Below are 24700 nucleotides of genomic sequence, written 5' to 3' on the forward strand. Positions count from 1 at the left end.
GACGCCACCTCAGAGCCCATCTATTCCAACATTCCCATTTTATAGATGAAGAACCTGAAGCCATCATAGGTTAAGTGGTTTGCCCCAAGTTCACAAAGATAATAAACATTAAAAGCAATACAGGACAGTTTTAAATATGCAAAGTCAATGAACCCCACAATTTTGTGATGTTTTTACAGACATTTCCTAATTCCTTTACAGAGATTTCCTAATCCTAATATTTATTAAGAAATATGACCCACAGGACACAATAGCTGGGTTTTTTCCATCTCAATGTCAAGAGACAATTTTTTCTCTCTCTCTCTCTCTTTTTTTTTTTTTTATTTAATAGCCTTTTATTTACAGGTTATATGTATGGGTAACTTTACAGCATTAACAATTGCCAAACCTTCAAGAGACAATTTTTTTTTTTATTTAATAGCCTTTTATTTACAGGTTATATGTATGGGTAACTTTACAGCATTAACAATTGCCAAACCTTCAAGAGACAATTTCAAGTGCTTTTGTAGTTCTTTAAACAGACACCTGATTCAAAATTAATTTCTCAGCTAATTAAAATCACATCACCTTTCAGAAATCACAAATTATGGGTCTCCCTTCACGTAAGAGTTTTACCAGATAGGAGATGCTGAAAATTTATTTTTTTTCCCTAATTTCTTTAATCTTCAAGGAAAAAAAAACTGATCTTACATACTGAGTTAATAGTGACAATCCAGAATTCTGTGGTTGGCAACAAAGTAGGCGCTTCCTTCAATCAGTCCCAAAGAACTGAGGACATAACGGGAATTTTCTCTGTTGTGTTATTCAACCACAGATCCTGTATTTTTCTTTATCTAAATTACACTTAACCAGATTAGCATTTCGGCTTTTCCAGATAAAACTTCCCGTAGGTAAACAAACATCCCCGGGAATATACGTTCTCGCCCTCCCAGGTTAGCTCCGCTCTAAAATAATTGAGACGGCCGCCAGGGGGCGCTGGGCTTGGCGGGGAGACTTCCCGAGTTCAAATATGAGCTCAGGTGAGTCACTTAACGGTGTTTCTCAAGCTGTAAAATGAAGAGAAGTAGAAAATGGCAAACTACTGGGAAAGAAACTCCCCACGAAGTCACGAGAAGTGACAGAAATAACTAAAAAAGCAATAAGACTACTTTTAAAATCGATATTCTCTCCCGCCTAGGGATGGATTTCTCGACAAATTCCCATGCAGACAGGCCTCCCGGCCCAGCCCCGCAGCCACAAACAATGCAGGGATGGTCCGCACGGAGAAATCCGGCGCGCTTCCGGCACCAAATTGGTCATGGGTGTGCAGCCGGAGGGCGGCTTCCCATGGCCCTCCCTCCCCCCCACAGGCCCGCAAGCACTAGAGGATGAGCGCCGACTTACCCCGGCGTAATACACTTTATTGGCCCTTTTGATCTTGATGTCCAGTACGGTCCCCATGGTTAGGCAGCAGAAGCAAGCCGGGGCCACTTCCTAGTCCAGCGTCTCTCTTCTTACACTCTCTTCTCCTTCCCAGAAGCCATGGAGTCATGTGACAGCACCTCAAGTCACGAGACCGATTCCACCCCCACCCCCCCTCCCTCTTTCTCTTCCCCTTCATGGCGCGCCTCTCGGCCTCCCGTTCGATCCCGCAGTGGCCGTGTGTGTGTGTGTGTGTGTGTGTATGCGCGCGCTCCTCCTCATCCCAGCCGTGGCCCGGGGCCCCAACCCCAAGACCCAAGGCCCCATGGATGAAGCTGGAAGCCGGGGGGCGCGCTTACTCCGTCGCTACGGCAACGAGAGAAGCCGCTAGCTCCGGAAATGGAACGGGAGAGCGGGGCGGGCGGTCGTAAGGCAACCCCGTCTTTCTTCGCGCCCTTCCGGGTCAGCAGAGGAAAAAGGCTCAAGTTACTAATGGGGACTAGGTGCAGCAAGCTAAGGGACGCCCTCTAGTGTGTGATGGGAGCATCCAGGACGACACCTGGCCGCAGGTGGCTCCCCCATCACCCGCCTCCAATCCCAGTGCGCGAATCACTTTGTTGTGCTATGAATTATAGCATTATGTGAGCTCTCCAGCACTTAGTGCTCAATATAGCGCTACAAGGTTCCAGTTTCAATTAATCCACGACTAACTTAATGCAATAGAAATTTTGTGGCTCCTTACATAGATAAATGATGCTAGATTGGGCTCTCATCTTGTGTATAAGGATGAAATATATTATCAAATAGTGTATATATTCTAAATTGTAAAAGGACAAGTGAATGTGACCTATTAACTTTTTTCAATAATATTTTATTTTTCCAAATACAGGTAAAAATGTTTTCAACATTCATTTTTTTAAAATTTAATAGCCTTTTATTTACAGGTTATATGCATGGGTAACTTTACAGCATTAACAATTGCCAAACCTCTTGTTCCAATTTTTCACCTCTTACCCCCCCACCCCCTCCCCCAGATGGCAGGATGACCAGTAGATGTTAAATACATTAAAATATAAATTAGATACACAATAAGTATACATGACCAAAACGTTATTTTGCTGTACAAAAAGAATCAGACTCTGAGTTATTGTACAATTAGCTTGTGAAGGAAATCAAAAATGCAGGTGGGCATAAATATAGGGATTGGGAATTCAATGTAATGGTTTTTAGTCATCTCCCAGAGTTCTTTCTCTGGGCGTAGCTGGTTCAGTTCATTACTGCTCCATTGGAACTGATTTGGTTGATCTCATTGCTGAGGATGGCCAGGTCCATCAGAACTGGTCATCATATAGTATTGTCAACATTCATTTTTGTAAGACTTTGTGTTCTAAATTTTTATCATCTAGTGTATAAGAATGAAATATATTATCAAATAGTGTATATATTCTAAATTGTAAAAGGACAAGTGAATGTGACCTATTAACTTTTTTCAATAATATTTTATTTTTCCAAATACTGGTAAAAATGTTTTCAGCATTCATTTTTGTAAGACTTTGTGTTCTAAATTTTTATCGTCTAGTGTATAAGAATGAAATATATTATCAAATAGTGTATATATTCTAAATTGTAAAAGGACAAGTAAATGTGACCTATTAACTTTTTTCAATAATATTTTATTTTTCCAAATACATGTAAAAAATTCATTTTTGTAAGACTTTGTGTTCTAAATTTTTCATCCCCCTCCTGGAAACAACAAGCAATCCGATACAGGTTAAAAAACACAAGAAAAAAAGAAACAAACAAAAAGGTGAAAACTGCTTCAATTCAAAATTCAGTCACCATAGTTGACCTACTATTTAAAAAAAAATTTAAACTTAAATACAAAATAGAAAAAGAAAAAAGTTGCCATGTGCACAGAAGAACATGAGATTCAGAATATGAAACAATAAATTTCCATTTCAAGAAAGCCTATATAGTAAATACTACAAGCCATGTTCAGAGATGTCCATCTTTGCTTCCTTGTAGGTTTTCTTTCATTCTCTGCTGTATACTTGTTAACCTTATCCTTTTTTTCCTTTCCTCCTCCCACCCACATTCCCCAAGAAGGCTACAATTAAACTCAGATATATTTATATATGCATATGCATATATACACATACATATACAGATATATACATATATGTATATATGTCTAAGTCTATGATCATATCCATATATACATTTTTAAGTATATATATTAATGTAAGGTGATACTACTCTTGTTTGTCTATTAACTTTTTTATGTAATGAATAGTAAGCAAATCCATTTATTCAATAGCAAACAGGAATTTTTTTTAAACTGTAGTAGATAATATCAGGCAATACATATTATGGAAACAATCTGCACAGTGTATAGAATAAACACCAATATGCAATACTTATTGTAAGTGAGATATGTAAGCACAGACAAATGTCTATTAACTTTTAAATAAACATTTAGGGCAGGTAGATGATACAGTGGGCAGACAAAATTACAAAGATCTTGGTTCAAATTCTGACACTTTTATTTAAAATTTAGCTATTCTTACTTATTACCATAATTACTTTACTATTATTGAAGGTTACTTCATTAAGTGATTTCATATGTATGAATGTATTGAAAAGCAAAGAAAACACCTTTAACTTTGCTATTATTATCAATCAAGCTGTCAGTGTACAAACAATAAGGATTAAAAAACAAATTAGGAATAATTCCTTCATTCAGTGATCTTACAGTCGACCAGTAGAAACAACATGTACACATATAAATATGATGAAATCTTGAGTAATTAGATGAGGTTAGCAGAGAAAGACTGAAGTATTGATGGAATTACTCCCTGAGGCAAGCAGGGAAGAGCACTGATTTAACCTTATAGTCTCACCCTCTTTGTAAGTCTTAGGTAGCCCTGTCTTGCTATGTTCAACCAGAAATCCAAGTTATGTCAAAGCCCTGAAGTTAAATTTCTCCTATAAATCTGAATGGGTCTGTAACCATCTTCACTAAATCCCTGTTGAGTACTCTTGAAAAAAGTTAATAGGTCACATTTACTTGTCCTTTTACAATTTAGAATATATACACTATTTGATAATATATTTCATTCTTATACACAAGATGATAGTCCAATCTAGCATTATTTATCTATGTAAGGAACCATAAAATTTCTATTGTATTAAGTTAGTCATGGATAAATTGAAACTGGAACCTTGTAGTGCTATATTGAGCACTAAGTGCTGGAGAGCTCACATAATGCTATAATGCCTGACATAGCACTTTGCCTCACGAAATCTTTTCCCCTCCCCTCTCCCCCATGCCACATAATTTCTTTCCTTTCTTCCCTCCCACCAAGCTTCATGGTTTATTCTCCTTCTTGTAGTTAACTAAGTTTTTTTTTAGGGTGCTAAATCCTTTTTAGGATTTAGCCTTCCAGTCAAAGGTCTACTCCCACCTCATGGAGTATTTCTTTTCTCCTGGTTAATTGTGAGTTCCTTTCTAAGGAAATTGTCCTTTCCATCATTAATTGTTAAAAACCACTTTTTTTTTTTTTTTGCTAACTATTTCATATTTACCATTCCTGGTGTCTATTGTATAATTTCATTTTGCCTGTAACTTCTAAATAAATCTGTCTTTTGCCAAAGATAATGGCCATTGTGAATTCTTCACATAACTAAAACCCAACATTTGGTGCGAAATCTCAAACACAACATTTGGAACTAGAAATTGTTAACCTGAATACATCATTTGGTGATAAAACACATCAAGTAGACAAAAAATGTATAAAATATGAAATAATTGGGAGACACTAGCCATACTGGAGGAAAGGGGATGTGGAGAACAGAAAGGTTGATTAAGAGAAATGTAGGAAGTAATTTTGAAGATAGCCTTTAAAAGAGGCTTTTGGGGATTTATCAGTCATTTCACTACCTAGCTCCTCTCTGTGCCTCATTTGGGGTTTTCTTGGCAAAAATACTAAAGTAATTTGCCATTTCCAATTCATTTTATAGATCGAGGAACAACAGGATTAAGTGATTTGTTCAGGATCACACAATTAGTGTCAGAAGCTGCAGTTGAACACATGAGGATGAGTCTTTTTAATTCTAGTCTCAGTGTTCTATCCATTGTGCTAGCTAGCTCACTTAAAAGAAGATAGGGATTCCAAAAGAGGAAGTGCTTGTGCAAAGATATGCACTTGGAGTATTGTATATGAGGAACAGCAAATAAACTAGTTTGTAGTCTTACAGTAGATTTAGTGAAGGTGAATGATATGTAAATAAGTGTGGAAAGATAGATTGTAGTCGGTTTGTAAAGGGCTTTAAATATCAAATTGAGGAGTTTATAATTGATCCTAAAAGTAATATATAGTTACTAAAACTTTTCCAGCTTGGTCGGATGTAAGCTTTAAAACATAAGTAATTTTTTTTTTTCAATAGCAGACCCATTTATCTTGAAAACAAAATTTTCTTAAATTCTATTCAGGTCTTTAATTTTTCTTGTTTCCCTTTCTGTTAGAGTTATCAGTTCTGAATGTTGTTGAGCTCTCCAACTATTATAAATTTGTATTCTAATTTTTCCTGTAACTCAACTAAATTTTTCTTTAAGTTCTATGTCATTTAATGCATAGATTTTTATTTTTTTTATTGTAACTTTTTATTGACAGAACATATGCCTGGGTAATTTTTTACAACATTATCCCTTGCACTCACTTCTGTTCCGACTTTTTCCTTCCCTCCCTCCACTCCCTTTCCTAGATGGCAAGCAGTCTTATACATGTTAAATATGTTATAGTATATCCTAGATACAATATATGTGTGCAGAACTGAACAGTTCTCTTGTTGCGCAGGAAGAGTTGGATTCAAAAGGTAAAAACAACCTGGGAAGAAAAACAAAAATGCAAACAGTTTACACTCATTTCCCAGTGTTCTTTCTCTGAGTGTAGCTGCTTCTGTCCATCATTGATCAACTGGAACTGAATTAGATCTTCTCTTTGTAGAAGATATCTACTTCCATCACAATACATCTTCATACAGTATTGTTGTTGAAGTATTTAATGATCTCCTGGTTCTGCTCATTTCACTTAGCATCAGTTCATGTAAGTCTCTCCAACCTTCTCTGTATTCATCCTGCAGGTCATTTCTTACAGAACAATAATATTCCATAACATTCATATACCACAATTTACCCAACCATTCTCTAGTTGATGGGCATCCATTCATTTTCCAGTTTCTAGCTACAAACAGGTCCGCCACAAACATTTTGGCCCATACAGGACCCTTTCCCTTCTTTAGTATTTCTTTGGGATATAAGCCCAGAAGTAGCACTGCTGGATCAAAGGGTATGCACAGTTTGATAACTTTTGGGGCATAATTCCAGATTGCTCTCCAGAATGGTTGGATTCGTTCACAACTTCACCAACAATGATGCATAGATTTTTAAAGACTAATATTTCACTATGATGCTTTTCAAAATAATGTAGTTACATTGTTTTATCTCTTTTAACCATTTTTGTTTCTATTTTGAGGCATCTGAGATCATGATGCCTACTTTAGGTTGTTTTTAATTTAGGTAAGACATATTAAATTCTGCTCCATTATTTTAACTCTTTATGAATCTTTAGGTTTTAAATATGTTGCTTGAAAGCAAAATTTTGTTGAATTCATTTTGATTCATTATGATATTCTCTATTTTATGGGTCTGACCAATTGTGAAGGCCCAAGTCTCAAGTCTCAGTTTGATCCATGTGATGGATGAAGCCAAAACTTTGCAGTTCATTATATGTTTCTGATTATATTTAGTGATATTAAAGACACAGAACAAAAGGTGACACTTTTAGTATAGGTGATGATTATTTTTCTCCTGATGATGATTAGCAGGAACAGCTCCAGCAGGGACAATGCTGGCACATGCAACATTTCATCATATATCAGATTCATCTGTAGTCAAGTGGCTAAGTCAAAAACCTCCTGTATGCAACCTGTCCAAAATCCTAAATGAATACTCTTAACAAAGCTCTCTCTGTGCTGGCACTCACTTACATACCAAAACCTCCTCCTTGTTGAGTCACAAGGAAATCACAGAAAATCTTGATCCAATAGAAGCGTGTGAAAGGCTACCCTCTTCTTCCATAGGAGCTAAATAAGGACACTCCCAAAATTCCTATATTGTAATCCAGAATTATTGCCAAATCAACTAAAAAAATCTTCCTTCCAGCCATGACAATACATCATAGTTATATAGTGACAGTTTTCATCATCCCTTTGCTATTAGAAAGCAAAGGTATCCCAACAATACCACCCCTGGGTACCCTAATCCCTTTCTGGGAAAGAATTTCCCAAACCATTCCAGAGGAAAGGGAGCTTGCTAACTTAGGTGAAGCTAAACTACTTTTCCAGAATATATGAGCCATTTGAGGGATCAAGGACCTTAATGTCAATATAGCACTGTACCAAAAAGGAATAAGGAAGAGCCAGAGAAGATCAGCCATAATTATGGCCCAAAGCAGTCCATATTTATCAGGTAACTGTCCTGTAATAAGATCCCAGGAATTACTGGACCAGAGCATTCTTCCCAGAATGGTAGATTTGTCACAGACATGGCTTCTGGGAGGTTGGAGCCCTGCCATAGGCAATCAAATGCATAATGATGCAGCTGTTGATTTGCAGAGACAAATGTCTAGTCTTAATACTGTTAAGACAGGAAGGGGAGAGTGCCATTTTGCCAGTTGGGAACTGTTTAAGAGGCTCTTGGGTTAGCTGGGTGCTCTGACTAGCACAAGGAGCCCAGTTATGTGAGAATAACTGTCTTGTCCCTTAGTAAGAGGGATCATATGATCCTATGCCCAGCATAACAAAGCATTGCCATTTCCATGTCCAAACTGGCACCAGGGATTCACTCCCAAATCTCTGCTCTTCTTGCAATGGATCTAACATGGTCATTTAGCATATGACATCTTTGACAACACAACATTCTATGCATTAGGAAGCATCTGCAAAATTTCTCCATTTGTCCTTACCCCAAAAAGGAGAGTCTTTGTGTCCTAGTCATACATTCTTTAGACCTCAAACCAGTTAGTCAATCACCTAGCATTTATCAAGTGCTTGCTATGAGCCAGTCACTGTGCCAAGCACTGAGAAAGCAAAGAAAGACAAAAAATTTAAAAGTGTAAGCTCCCAAGAAGCTCACAGTTTGATGGAAGAAACAACATGCAATCAACTATGTACCAACCAGATCTACCGAATACATCAAGAGTAGTCTCAGAAGAAAGGCACTAAGGATTGCAAAAGACTTCTTGCAGAAGGTGCTACTTTAAGTGAGATTTGAAGGAAACTAGGAAGTGAGCAATAAGATAATTTTAGTCATGGAAAATAGCCAGTGAAAAATCTTTAAGTTAGGAGATGAAAAGAAAAACATAAAGCCAAAGTCATTAGATCATAGAGTGGGGGATGAGATGGGGGTAGTGTCAGACCTGAACTATAGGAAAGCTCAATTTGATAGTTAAATGAAAGATGGATTGGAATGGGAAGCAAGTTGATTCAGGGAGACAAAAAACTTGTCAATACGGTGAAAGATAATTATTAATACTAAATATAATATTACCTGCCACTCCCATAAATGATTATAATATTGTCAGAATTTCAGTAATGCCCTTGTATTCCTAGTCTTAAAATATTTACTCTTAAGTTGAGCTGAACTATATTTTAAACCCAACCCTGGGATTTTACCTCATAGAAGAGCCCAGTTTGAGCTGTGTCTCAGCTCCTAATGTCCTTGTCCATCCTGTTCATTGAGATCATTAAGATGGAAAGTTAGATATGAAACATAAATTAGCCAGAATGAGTGGGTAATCCTGCTGAGTTAAGCAAGGGCAAGTGGTAATCACCAGGCTTTGCTGCCTAATGTGACCCCTCCTCCTTCATCATTTTATCCTAAAAGTATAAGAACCTTTTACTGTGAGTAAAATTCTGCTATTCTCCAGGATGGCAGGTTTGCTACCCTATTCTCTTAATTAAGGATAATTAACTCCTCCTCTCTTGAATTTGACTTATTGCAGGACTTGATATTAAATGGTGGCAACATTCATGGGATTCCTTGAAGATTACATCTTCTACCAGCCCTGAAGTCAGGAGGACCTGAATTCAAATTCACTTTAACATTTTATACTTAGTAGCTATATGACTTTGGGCAAATCACTTAACCTCAATTGCCCCCCCCCCCAATTAGATATATATGCATATATACACATATGTGTATATATGCATATATATCTAAAAATATCTTCTAGTGTCCCAGAAATGAGCTTCTAGAATTCTATTAACCCTATTTTTGTTGATGTGTGCTTCCTCAAATATCTGTTTTAGCAAAGAGGATAGCAGGATGAAGGGTTAAATTCTAGTAACTGTGCTCTTTTTGTCACATCATTGTGTTTAATATAAAACTAGACTTTTTCTGAAGCCACTCACACATATTTTTGAATGTTTCTGTTTGTTTGTCCATTAATCTGAGAATCTGTTTTTGTTTCCCTGTGCCTTTCTGGCTCTCAGAGCCTGTGCAAACGTAATTTGTTCACCCTTCAAATGTAATTTGTTCTAGGAAATTCTGAGCTTTCAAAAAGATTTTTCCTTTCCTTTCACTTCCCTGAACTAGTCAAGTTTGGAAATTTAAGGATTGAATTGACAAGAAAGAAGTATTAGAAATTTTAATTGTATATCTAAAAGTTATGAAATTAAAGTTAAGTAGGAATCAGTTGAGAAATAACTTTTGACTTAGTGTGTATTTTGACCTTAGAAATTTTGCTGTAAAATGTGAGACTCCTCTTCATTTTTAGAACAGATATAGATTCATTATTTCATAGCTAACAAGAAAAAAGGTCACTCCTGCATACTCCCTTCCTGTTCTTATGTCCTAATTTTTAGCATTAATTGAGATTAATTGATAGCTTCCCATTTGTCTTAAATTGTGTGGTTCCTTAGGGGGATGGGGGGAATTTCAGAATTACTAAAAACTTCTCTACTTTGCCTAACCAGGCTAATGTGATTTTTATTAGATGATACAAACTTTTCTCACCTTCTGATCCCTTCATGTGAAGAAGTAAGGAAGATTCAAGAAATAGCACAAAAAGGTGACAATCTTAATCATTCTTGTAATAGGCTATACAGAAGTGCTAAACTACATGTGAGACTAGACCCCTGTAGTCTACTCATTTGTTAAAAACATTTCTATAAGGGATATCCTGGTTGGTATGGTATGTCTATTGAGACAGGAGAAAGGAAAGGAGGGGCAGGAAGAACTTAGAGAAACATCACACTGCAAGATCCCAGCCCTACCCTTTCTCTAGGTGTTCCCATTACCAGTTTTAGAAGTGAATAATTACTTCAGGTCTAATTGGATGCCCAGACTAAAGTTTGTAGGTAAATTTGGGGAACTGTTCTTTGCCCACTTAATATTTGAAATCAGAGCAATGTATTCAAAACAGCAAAAAATAAGTTTTTTTCCTTTAAGACACACTTTGATCAAATGGTCTTAAATGCAATCATTTTAGAATTTCTAATAATGTATGTTTAAAATGTATATTGCTATTGTGAAAGCTGTTTGAAATTTTGGTAAGAATTGAAAAATGTAATTCTCTGGACTTATGAAATATTCATTCTCTCCAAATTCTGAAAAGTGGAGAATTAAAAAGAATAATAATAAACAAAAAAGAAGTTATTTTTAATCTGGAAATTGATCTCTCTACGCAACATAACAGATCTCTGTTGTTAATTGGGCAGTCAAGCCTTTTCAAAGCTGTTAATGGGAACACAGCCATTCCAAGCCTCCTTTAAGTTTTTGTAATTATTAAAAACTCCTTACTGACTTTCTCTTTAAAAACTAGCTTGTCCCACAAGTTCTTGTGGGGACTAGGAATAGGCAATACAGTGGAACTCTTTTGATTGCAGAGAGAACACCTGAATTATAGCTAATCAAGCAACAGGTTATAATTGTGATAGATAAATTAATGGAAAAAATCACCTGGGTTGAAATTAACTATTTAAAGTTTAACAGTAGCATGTGCTTTTAATAGTCATGAAGGAAATATTCAGTAGAATGAATATAGTCTGGGATATTGTCGAAATGCAAAGGAAAGTGAGTAATAGGTTTGGAAGACTTGGAAATAAAAATAACATAAGGGAAAATATGGAAGAGATATAAAAATATTTGGGTTTTCAAACCAAAAAAAAAGTATTCGAAAATTGAAGACAAGGTTTTTAGTATATTGAGTGGTCTGAGGAAATTTGAATTTAAATAGAAAGGAAGAAAGATACAGTAGTAATGACAAATTTACAGCTTGATTTAAAAACCAATAGAGAAAGATACAGAGGATTAGGAGAAATTTGATAAGTAATATGTTCCTAAAAAATTATAATTGCATTAGATTACTGTCACCTTTAAAATCTTTCCCACTAGATTAGCTAGAAATAATGAATGCCATAATATGAAATGCTCAGAATAAAATAGTCCTTGTATAAAATATCATACTAAATAATAGAGATTATTGAGATTCTATGAAAGCATTTAGAAAATAGATCCATGTGAAATTGAATTTATTCTGGTTTCATTTTAAGTGAAATGTTTCCCTCCTAGAATTTATTAAATTACATGGATGAGGAAACTTGTTAACTGTGTGATTTTGAGAGTTTTTTTTTTAATTTATTCATTTTAAATTCAAAATGAGAAAAGAAAAAAAAGGAACATTTTCATGTACACAGAAGAACATGAGAGGATTCAATATAAAACAATAGATTTCCATTTCACAAAAATCTGTTATAAAGCCTACATATTGTTTTCAAAACAACTCAGCTTTTCTATGCTTCCTTCTAAATTTTCTTTTTTTGCATATGTATATATGTATATACATTATCCTGTTCAAACACAAGAGTGGGGTTCTGATTTCTTCTAATCCCATCTATAGCTTAAAAAAGCTTGCATACCCAATTCTGCTGGGTACTTTTTTTTTCCTTCTTCTTCCTCTGCCCAATCCATCGCAGGGAAGGTTACAGTTAATATTTAGATAGATAGATAGATAGATAGATAGATACACACACACACACACAAACACACATTATAAACATACATGAAAATAGATATATGTGAGATCATACTATGCTTATTTATACTTAACATTTCCTTCAAGAATTTGAATACTATTTAGTCCATATATATATTCAGTATTTATATTAATTCATTGACCATGATATCTTTTTGCAATTTCTTTTAATTAGATCTATTTTTGCTTTTACTTTGTCTGAACTCTCAAAGCACAATAGATTTTCCTCCAGCTCCTTATTTTAACTTTCCACATGCCTTTCTGTTTTATGTAAAACATATATTGTTGGATTCTGGTTTTTAATCCTTTCATGGTTGTGATGAGTAAATGTGTATTTTTTTTTCTGTCCTATTTTCTTATATTTATCTTTTTTTTTTGTTACTTTATCTCTTCATCAAGATTATTTTATTTCTGACCACTACCTCTCTTTATTCACTTTCTTTCTTATTCTCACCCCTTTTCATAACTTATTTTTCTCCTATTTTCCTATTGGGTAAGGTGAATTTCTTTACTCAACTAGGGATTATACATATCATCTTTCTATATAAGAATGTAAACAATTTAATCTTGTTTAGTCCTTTATGATCTCTCACTCACCTTTTTATGCTTTTCCTGGGTCTTACGTTTGAATGTCATATTTCCTATTCAGTTCTGGTCTTTTCATCTGCAATGTTTGAAAGTCCTTTATTTCAGTAAATATCCATATTTTTTCACATGTAGAATTACGTTCAGTTTTGCTCAGCAGACTATTCTTTATTATAATCTTAACTACTTTGCCACAGGAAATATATTCCAAGCTATTCACTCCTTTACAATGATAGTTATTAACTTTTGTGATTCAAGGTGTACTTAATTTTTTTTTTCCTAAATGCTTACAGTATTTCTTCCTTAAGTTGGGAGTTCTGAATTTTGGCTATAATACTTCTGGAAGTTTTGGGATTACTTTTAGGAGATAACCTATGGATTTTTTTCAATTTCTAGTTTTTCTTCTGGTTTTAAGATATCTGGGCAGTTTAAGCTCTTTTTCTTCATGGCTTTCAGATAATCCAGTGATTTCTAAATTATTTCTTCTTGATCTGTTTTCTAGTTCACATATTTTTCCAATGAGATATTTCATATTTTCAGTGGGAGATTAAGTTTTTAAAAAAATGTTAAGAATATCTTAGTAGATTTTGGAGATGTGGAGATAGAGATTGGAGATAAATGCTTTTAAATGTTTTGGTTTGTTTTGAGGACTACTCTGTAGGATATTTTTAAAGGAAAAAATAAAAATTAAATTCTGTAAAAGTTTCAGGGGTAAATAGCCCTTAGATAATTTTTCACCTGAAGATTGATAGACCTATTGTTTTAGTGTAATAAAGGAAGCAGCTAGTTTGAAAGTAATCCCAAAGTGAAGAGGAAAAATTATAGTTTGTACTTTATAGCCTCTTCTTGTTAACCCTTCCTTGACCATAAAAAGAGAAAGAACATTGTTTCAACCAGGAAGACCCCAGAGTCCCTAGTCCCAGCTCAGCTGACACCTATCCCAACAGGGATTCCCTTTTCACTTCCACACCAATTTAAAGGTTTCTTCTCTGACCCTGTTAACCTCTTTCATTTCAGAATAGGTCCCCAAATAAAGATTTGGGGAGGAATGTAGGGAAATTAAAGTTATTATGACTCAAAAATTCATTAGCTGTGTAATTCTAATTAAGTTATCTTTGCTTGCCTCAGTTTCCTGATCTGTCAAGAGGAAAATAATAATGTAATCTATCTCCTAAAGTTGTGCTGAGGATTAAAATAATATAATGATTGTGAAGTTCTTAACATAGTGACTAGTATATGGAAAGCACTACATAAATGTTAACTTATTATTAATAATATTTCTTTAATTGAATGTAATTACTCCCTATTTGTTAATTTCTATGTTGAATATTACATATGATTAATATAATGCTAAAGATAATAAAAGAAATGATTTTCTATGTAGGAGAATTTAAAAATGCATTAAGCATTATTGCATTAATATATTTTGTATCATTATATTAATTGATATCTGGTAATAAGTGTTTTCAAGTTTTTAAATACATGAAAGTGTGAAAATTATTGTTGCAGTTCTAAATTCTTTCATATCATGAAATTTGGGAAATCTTATCAGAAATTCTGTTAGAAAAATAACTTCTTTTTTATCTGGATGCTGTTAGATTATAAATTAAAATTTCAAAAGAATATGATAAAATAAATATTTTTAAACTCAAATATTTAATGGAGTGTGTTTCATTTTAAAACAAATAATAAGTTTACAATAATTGTGAGTTTTTATTTGAAAAAATTTATCACATAAAAATTATGAAAATGTATGGGATGATTTAAAGTTCTAACTTCAGAACATTATTATGAATCAACTATTTACTAGTATGTCTAAAAACCCCAGAATATGGTTAGTTTTAAATTATAAGTAAAGGATAAATGAAATGTTAAATAATAGGGACAAAAGAAAAGTTAATGATATTTAAGTCCTAAGGGGTAATTAGTGAAATTTTGCTATTTGAAGTAAAAACTTGTGGAACTATAATTTACTATTGTGATTACAGGGATGATTGTCTGAATTGTTTTGAAGTCAATAGTAGACAAAGATATGAGCTGCAGTCTGAGAACTATAGGTAAATGCTGGAACATCTATGCTATAATAGGATGCAAATATAAAAAATCTTACAATTTTACTCTGTATTTGTGGTCAAATTATAATAGGTATGGTAATCTCCAAATGGGGCAATTAGACAAAGTAATAAGACAAAGATGAAATGTAAAAATTTTGTAATTAAATGGAATAGTAAATTTTTAGAAAGCAATAGGATGAGACTATTTTTTCTAAAAATTATATATATATTTATGATTAGTTCTCAAATGTATTTAGTAATAAATTCTCAAAATTTAGTCAAGGATTTTGCATATAAAATTGTATTGATAATTGTAAAGAAAGTGAAATTATTTCCACGTTTTAAATATTTGTCTGATAATTTTAAAAGACAGAAAAGTTCATTTTACAAGTTAGACTTATGATATATATATATATATATATATATATATATATATATTTATTCTTATATACAAGTAAAGGTTTAGATAAAGAAAAACAGCAAGTGGTATATGAAAAACTGAGATTCTCTGAAGTTCCAGGTTGGAAAACCAAGTCTAAGAGATTATACTAAACTGTATTGTTTTATTTCCATCAGAAATATTTACAAATAACCTTATGGATTTGTTTTATAGATAAGTGATCCTTGGGAGGAATAAGCTGTTCACTTCCCCTTGAATCAAAAGGAAGAATTTAAGGAAATTGATAGGATTAGGACAGGATAGCAAGTGGTTAATCAGGGGATTGAATGAATCATGCTGAATTTATGTTGTGACTCAGATCTGGAGCCAGCTCAGTTCCCTTTCTAATCATTTATGAGCTTAGTCCAAATTCTGTCTTGAGAGAAAACTATTCAGTTGTGGGAAAGAGAGAAAACTTTATTCCATTATTTGAAACCTAGAGTTACATAGCTAGGAAACTGGACCATCTCTACCTAGTACTTAGAGATCCTTAACTAAGGACCTGGGTTATGCTGAATTATGCTGACCAGAAACCTAGTCAGACCCAAAAACTGATTCAAGGAGTTTTCTCACAATTGTACATCTCAAAGAACCCATATGTCTTATTTAAAAATTGTCCCCGTACTCATGAATCATCACAAATATTACTACTCAGTTTGTATCTCAAAGAAGTCAAAGGACCAGGAAGTATATGTACAAAAATATTTACAGTTGCTCTTTTTGAAGTGACAAAGAATCAGAAATTGATAGTATATCCATCAACTGAGCAATGGCTGAACAAGTTGTAGTATATAACTGTGATAGAATATTATTGTGTTGTAAGAAATGACAAGGAAGATGGCTTCAGAAAAACCTGGAAAGACTTAAATGAACTGCTACAAAGTGAAATGAACAGTACCAAAAAAATACTGTACATAGTACCGGCAACATTGTATTGATAATCAACTGTGAAAAACTTAGCTATTCTGATCAATATAATGATCCAAGATAGTTCCAAAGGACTTATGATGAAAAGGACTATCTACCTCGAGAGAGAGAACTGATGAACTTTGAGCACATGTTTTCTTCCTTTTTTTTTTTTTTAATAACATGGAGAATCTAGAAATATGTTTTTGAGACTTCACATGTATTATGGATATCATATTGTTTGCTTTCTCAATGAATGGGGAAGGGGCAGGAAAGAAGAAGAAAATTTGGAACTCAAACTTTTAAAAATATGAATGTTTAAAAAAACAAAATAAAAAGGTTTAAAAAATTTTTTTAAAGAAAGTTGGGAAGGCATAGTCCCAAAGGATTTCATGGCAAATGGGAAAAAATGATCATGAGGAATTCAGGCAGTAGTTATAAACCCTACAATCAGAGATAGAGCAAATTTTTTTAAACTAGGAAATAATACTTCTATCTATCTACTCTATTTCCTTCAGACATCAATATTTCTAAGAATCAGTCATAACAGAAAAAGGGGTAAGGGGCCATGATCTTCAAGGCAATTTCTAGAAATTACTTAGAAGAGAGGATTCAAATGCTATAAATTGAATTGGTTTGTTTTGTTGATTTTCTAGACATAAGCAAGTTGTGGGGGAAATGTTGATAATGAAGATTGAACTTGAAAAATGTGAAATATATACCTTTCTCCTGTCCTAAGATGCAATTGTTAACCATTTACAAGTATACACTAGGAAAAGGTATGAGAAATTCATTTGCCATTACTCAGAAAGGATTCAACGCTAGAAGTTGTCTTTGGAGAGGAATGAGACAGTTTGACTCCTAATGATTACTTCAGAGATCCTGTTGGGTGCCACCCTGACAGAATAGTGATACAGGTAAAAAATATAAGCAAGAAGTGTGATGAAAAAAATTCTCTACCTTTTCTTCATATAAACCTTCTTACTAATGTTACCTTTACCTCCAAGCATGGTTGAAATTGATTATTCAATGATCCATGTCCGGGTCAAGGGCAGAGTTAGTAAGATGAATTCTCATCTTCTGGCATCCAGATTTAAAAGGGAAGACCTATGGTTCCAGATTTTTTTCAGATCCCTAAAATGAAAAAAAAAAAAAAAACCCGACTCTGGGAAGAAGTTAACATCTAAAGGATCAGGAATCTCAAGTCCAAACCCCCAGTTTACTTTACTTTCAGGAGAGATTTCAGGTAGTTTCAGGGAATTAAGATATTTTATAGAAATTTCATCCTTGAGATTTGAGGCTCTCTTGGGTGAGCAGAAATTTCTCATTCCCAGTGAAAGAGTTCCTTCACTCTGTGTATTGTCTGGTATATATTCTTATAGATATACTTTCTATAATTCTTTTTGCTATTGTTTTGATAAATTGTTTTATTTGCTCTGTGTGTTCATTTTGGCACTGATATTTGATAAGAAAGCAGTCAAGGCTTGGATGTATAACTTGAGGGTTTTCCTGTGTTAATTAGAAGGTCAGTTTGAAGTTAAATTTTATTTCTCCTAGACTAACAATATTTATGGGGGAAGGGACATAGCTATAATTCTTACCTAGTACTTACTTCTCTTTCCAAGGAAAGCAGAATGGCCAGCCTCTGGCGCTAACCTCCTACTTTCTCTCCTGGCAGTAATTACATTCTCTCTTGGAGAAGGATGGCTGGAGAAGAATCTGGAGATTCATGCCTCCCTGTGAACCACATCTAGATAGACTCAGATGGATACATAAGCAAAATACATTATCTATCTTACTTAGGAGATTAAATAATAAGTAGAAGTAGGAACGTGTAAATTTGTGAAAATGCCAAAAGTTAGTCATTGACTACTGAATACTTATTATGTACTAGATACTATACTAAGTTCTAGGGATACAGAGAAAGATAAAAGGAATTGAGGAGCTCACAAGCTAATGGGATAGGCAGCATGCAAACAAATATGAACCAAAAAAGTCTGTACAGGATAAATTGGAAGTAATCAATAGAGGGAAGCCATTAAAATTAAGAGGGATTGGGAAAGGCTTCCTTTAGAAGGTGAAATTTTAACTGGTACTTGAAGGAAGCCAGGCAGAAATGAAGAGGGAGAGCATTGCAGCCATGGGGAGGGAAGGAGGATGGTCAGGGAAAATACAGGGAGCCAGGAGATGGACTATCTTGTGAGAAAAATAGCAAAAAGGGTCTTATTGGAATGAAGAGTATATGGCAGCGGAATGGCAAAAGATGTAGAAGACAGGAAATATGGAAGAAAAATCTTTGAATACCTAACAGAGGATTTTATATTTGCTCTGAGAGATGATAGGAAGCCACTGGAGTTTCTGAAGTTGGGAGGAAGGGTGTGTGACACTTTTGTTTTAGGAAGATCGCTTTGATAGTTGAATGAAGGATAGACTGAAGTGGGAAAAGACTTGGGACAGACAGACCAGCCAGCAAGTGATTGCAATGATTATTGAACTGAGGGTTAAGTCCAGGAATGAGGTGAAATATGAAAATCTGAATGTGAATTTAGGCATTTTTTGACCAGTTCTAAATACAAAATAAAAATCTGTGGAAGATTAGAATCATTATAATTTTTTTTCTTTTATTTTTAACCAGACTTCTAATTTCAGTGGGATAAAAAACTCATAGTAAGGGAACTCCTTCTATTAATACAAATTAACACCTGCTGGGGTACAAAACATAATCTCAGAAAATTATCCAAGAATTAAGTTATTTGTCTCATATAACCAGTAGGTCAGAGTCTCCCTAGTTCTGAAGCCAGATCTTTTACTATATCACTCTTCCTCACCTTTTTTCCTTTTAATGTGTATGTGTATGTGTGTACATATGTATGTATGTGTTTGTGTGTATACAAACATACATCTATTTGGTGATAATAAAGTACTAAAACTCTAGATTAAGTATATTAAGGGTAGACTTTAAGGTTCCTTCATGAAAAAGGAATGAGGTAGGGTTCAACTAATGTCAGGCAAAACTGAGTGCCAACAATAGTGTCAAAAGGTGCACTCAGCTACAACCACATTACACACTACCCTCCACACTATGCTTATAGGTTTATCTCCTAGTGTAACAGAGGTCTGGAACTTGCATAAACCCCCCTCTCCCCCATCAACTTGTTCAGCTGATGCAACTGCTCCCACATGAAGGATACTTCTAGAAGAATTCTGATGATGTTTACAGGAAAGACCTTGGATAAACCATGGAGACATTCTGTAACTGGCTCTGGTTTTCTCTTACATGTCATCATAACTAAGCATTTCTCCCATTCTTAATTCTTCCATTACAACATTATTTATCAAAACTGAGGTTTGTTGTGACAGTTTTTTTTGTCCCAAAAATAATTCCTATTTTAAAATACCCAACAAAATTATAGTTCATCAGTGGTATTCAGTTGTGTTGAATCTCACTTTGCATGACTATTAACAACACAACTATTTGTTTAAACAATATAGCTGCTTAGTCTGACAGAATCAATTCAGATGCAGAGGCTTACTCTCAGTATACTTCAAAAAACCCAAATCTGCACCTTTTCTGAGAGTTGCTTCTAGTTTGGCCTCAGGGAGAAGTATTGTATGATTAATATGCTTAATTAATGTCTTCCCTAAAAATTAAATCAATGTGCAAAACATAAGTGATTGTGATAGGAAAATTTGGCAATATGGGTTTAAATACTTAACTATTCTATGTTGTTGTTCAGTTTTTTTTTTTTTTTTTTTTCCCAGTAATGTCTGACTCTTCAAGATTCCATTTAGGGTTTTCTTGGCAAAGATACTAGAATGGTTTGCTATTTCTTTCTCCAGATCATTTTACAGATGAGGAACTGATGGTTAAGTCCAGGATCACACAGCTAGTGTCTAAGGTCACATTTGGACTCAAGAGGATGAGTTTTCCTGACTTTAAGCCTAGCACTTATCCATTGCTCCACCTACCTATCCAACTATTCCATAAACAGCTAGAATCATGCTTTGTAATATAATAGAACTGGAAGAAATCTCTTGAAAACATAACTGACATTTATATTATTAATTTATATCATATTTGAAAAGAACTTTACTTCTTATGATTTCATTTGAGCCTCAAAGCAGCCATGCAAATAGGTACCCTATCCTTATAAATGGTTTAAAATAATTAAATGATTCCCTTTTTTTCTTGGAAAAAAAATTTGATTTTATTTATTCCCAATTACATGTAAAAAACATTTTTTGACATTTGTTTTCAAAATGTTTTGAATTTGAAATTCTCTGCTTTCTTCCTTTTCCACTTGCCATTGAGAAGGCAAACAATTTGATATAGGTTATCCATGGGCAGTCATGCAAAACATATTTCCATATTATTCATGTAATGAAAGAAAACACAGAAAAAAACCCCAAGAAAAATAGAGAAAATAAAAAAAATATGCTTTGATCTGCATCAGACTCTATCAGTTCCTTTTCCAGGGATGGATAGTATTTTTCACTTTTCTTTTCTTTTTTTATAATCCTCTCTTTTATTTATTTTTTATCATAGCTTTTTATTTTTCGAAACATATGCAAGATAGTTTTCAACATTCACTCTTGCAAAACTGTGTTCTCAATTTTCCTCCCTGACTTCCTGACTTCGCTCCTTCCCTTCTTCCCTAGACAGCAAGAAATCCATTATAAGTTAAACATATGCAAATCTCCTAAACATTTCCACATTTATCATGCTACATAAGAAAAATGAGATCAAAAAGGGAAAAATGAGAAAAACAATAAAAAAGGTAAAAATACTATGTTGTGATTGACATTCAGTCTCCATAGTCCTCTTTCTGGATGTGGATGGTTCTCTCCATCATGAGACTATTGGAATTGACCTGAATCACTTCATTGTTAAAAAGAGCCAAGTCCATCAGAGTTGATCATCACATAATTTTGTTGTTGCTATATACAATGTTCTTTTGGTTCTACTCCTTTCACTTAGTATCAGATAATGTAAGTTTTTCCAGGATTTTCTGAAATCAGCCTGCTGATCATTTCTTATAAAACAATAATATTCCATTACATTCATATACCATGAATAGTGTTTTTCATCATAAGTCCTTCAGTATTATCTTGGATTTTTGTATTTCTGAGAAGAGCTAACTCATTCAAAGATGGTCATCATATAATATTGCAGTATTATTAATACAATATTCTCCTGTTTTTGTTCATTTCACTTTGCATCAACTTCATGTGAGTCTTTCCAGATTTTTCTGAAAGCATTTTGCTTATTTTTTATAACACTATTGTGTATTTTATTATTATTGTATTTTATCACAATCATATATTATCATATTTCAGCCTTTCCCCAATTGATGGAATCCTTGCAATTTCTAACTCTTTCCCACCACTAAAAGACCTGCTACAATTTTTTTTGCTACTTTTTTGTACATATAAGTTCTTTTCCTATTTTTAAAAAATCTCTTTGGGATATAGACTAATAGTGGTATTGCTTGGTCAAAGAGTATGCAAAGTTTTATAAACCCTTTGGCTATAGTTTCAAATTGCTCTATAGAATGGTTGAATCAGTTTATTACTTCACCAACAAGGTATTAGTGTCTCAGTTTTATCATATACCTTCCAACATTTGTCATTTTCTGCTATCGTTTTAGCAAATTTGATAGGTGTGATGAGGTAGCTTAGAGTTGTTTTAATTTGCATTTCTCCCATCAATAGCGATTCAGAGCATTTTTTCACAAGACTATAGATAGCTTCATCTGAAAACTGTTCATCTCCTTTGATCATTTGTAATAGTAGAGGAAGGGCATAAAAAAGGGGTGGTGATAGAACAAAGGGCAAATTGGGGGAGGTAAAAATCATAAGCAAAACATTTTTGAGAAAGGACAGGAAAAAGAATAGAACAAACAGGAAAATAGGATGGAGGGAAATACATAATATAACTGTGAAAAAATTTACAGAAAGTTTCTCTGATAAAAATCTCATTTCTCAAATATATGAAGAACTGAGTCAAAAATTTAGAATAAGTTCCATTCTTTAATTGATAAATGATCTCAAAAAAGCCTGGAAAGACTTACATGAACTGATGCTGAGTGAAGCAAGCAGAATAGAGAAAATATTGTACATAGCAACAGTAAGATTGTGTGATGATCAGCTGATAGATTTAGCTCTGTTCAGCAATTCAGTGATCCAAGGCAGTTCCAATAAACTTTGGATGAAAAATATCATCTATTTCAAGAGAGAGAACTATGAAGACTGAATATGCTTTGAAGCATACAATGTTGCCACCTCTTTTTTTTCTTCTTTTTCATGGTTTTTCCCTCTTGCTCTGATTTTTCTCTCCTAATATGACTCATAGGGAAATAAGCAAAATAAATAAATAAATGTACATGTTAAGTTTTTTTTTAAATATAAAAAAGCCAATGTTTAAAATGATTTAATTTCCATTCAGTTGGATATATGATTGGTAGGGTTATGTTTTTAGATTTTTTTACATTGAAAGGATATCATATAGGGTATATTATATTATATATTAGATTATGAATAAAAGAAAGATTGTGATCAAATTGTTCAAACTAAATTGACAATTTAATAGGATATAAGAAGGGGATACCATTATATTACTGTAAATTCTTAATCAGATATTGTAAAAATTATTGTTATCCAGAATGCAATAAACCTTCCAGATAATCAAATGGCTGCATTTTAAAATAGATAATTATTTCCTTCAGTACAGTAAGGTAAAATCTCATTGTTTGTTAACTTAGTAAGTTCTGGTTGTACAGAGGGCTAATTATGCAGAAAAGTTTGTTTATTGAAGATTGAATTGTTTTTAAGCATTGTTTATTGGAATGGAACCAGATGGCACAGTGGACAGAGTGCTGGGCATGAGGAAAATTGAGCTTCAGGTGTTAACACTGGTGATTATAAATTGAGGTTTGATTTGGTCAAAATCTGTCTTAAGAACTAAATTGTAATATAGTTTCATATTAGTTTATTTATTTGAGTAATTTTTTAAAAGAGGTATTCAACTAAATGGATATCATCTGACTGATAATAAATTTGTTCATGTTTTAAATGCATGTTTATGTTGTGAAGTTTCACTTTGAAAAATAACTTATTTATAATTAAGATACTATTGGGTTATAAAGTTGGCTATTGTTTAAGACTGTAAAAATTTTATTGGGAGTATATTTCCCTCTTGAGGGTTAGGGGACAAAGGACTGGAATTGTAGGAGTGTGACTTGCTTTCTAATGACATGAAGTAAGTGAACCTATGTATGGATAATTAACCAGTCTTCTCAGAAGGAATAAGTCTCTCCACTCAAGATTTATATCTTACTTCTCCCAATGGGATTTCCAAAGAAGAGGATGTCTTTCCTGATAGGACAGATTTTTGGCACAAACTCAGGCACTAGTAGAGGCTCTATGCAAAAGAGAAGAAAAAAAAAATGTGGAACTCAAAAATCTTACAAAAATAAAAGTTGAAGCTCATCTTTACATGTAATTGGAAAAATACTATACTATTAACACACAATTTTAAAAAATTATAGTCAAGTAGGAAAAATTAGCTGTGTGATTCTAGACAAGTGACTTTTCTTTCTGTGCCTTAGTTTCCTTACCTATAAATCTGGAGGTTGGACTTTTTTGACCAGATCTCTAACTACAATTTTATGACTTCTATCTTAAGGTATCACACAATAGCTGCCTCCTTAGTTCCATTAGAAACGGAATCATATGTGTGTGTGTGTGTGTGTGTGTGTGTACAGAAATAGTATGTATTATACAGGCTTTCCTGAAATGGGAATTTATTTCTTTATGTTTTGAATTTTCTCTTGTATTCTGCTATGCACATGACAATTTTTTTCCTTTTCTTTTCTTTTCTTTCTTTCTTTTTTCTTCTTGGTGAGTCAATTGGAGTTAAGTGACTTACCCAGGTTCACATGACTAGTAAGTATTAAGTGGTCTGAGGCTGGATTTAAACTCAGGTTCTCCTGAATCCAAGGCTAGCACTCAATCTACTGCATGATCTAGCTGCCCCATTTTTTTTTTTAAACTATTTTTGTATTGAAGTTTAAAATAAATTTTTAATAAAATTATATATAATCATATGAAAAAATGCTCTAAATCATTATTGATTAGAAAAAAAGATATTAAAAAACTTTGAAATACCATTTTATACCTACCAAATTGCCTAAAATGATAGATACCCTTTAATTGGGAAA

General features: G+C 33.5%; 1 protein-coding gene across 1 annotated transcript in view; it reads right to left on the reverse strand.

Moving 5' to 3' along the window:
* The window catches only part of VPS26C (VPS26 endosomal protein sorting factor C), a 39841-nt gene extending 38288 nt beyond the window's left edge, over window positions 1-1553 (reverse strand). The window contains exon 1 of the mRNA XM_003763357.4: window positions 1384-1553. Within this exon, the coding sequence (XP_003763405.1) occupies window positions 1384-1440 (57 nt within the window). The 5' untranslated portion in view covers window positions 1441-1553. The remainder of the gene's footprint in view (window positions 1-1383) is intronic.
* Window positions 1554-24700: the final 23147 nt, after the last annotated feature.

This window comes from Sarcophilus harrisii, chromosome 3, assembly GCF_902635505.1.
Source record: "Sarcophilus harrisii chromosome 3, mSarHar1.11, whole genome shotgun sequence".
NCBI lineage: Eukaryota > Metazoa > Chordata > Mammalia > Dasyuromorphia > Dasyuridae > Sarcophilus > Sarcophilus harrisii.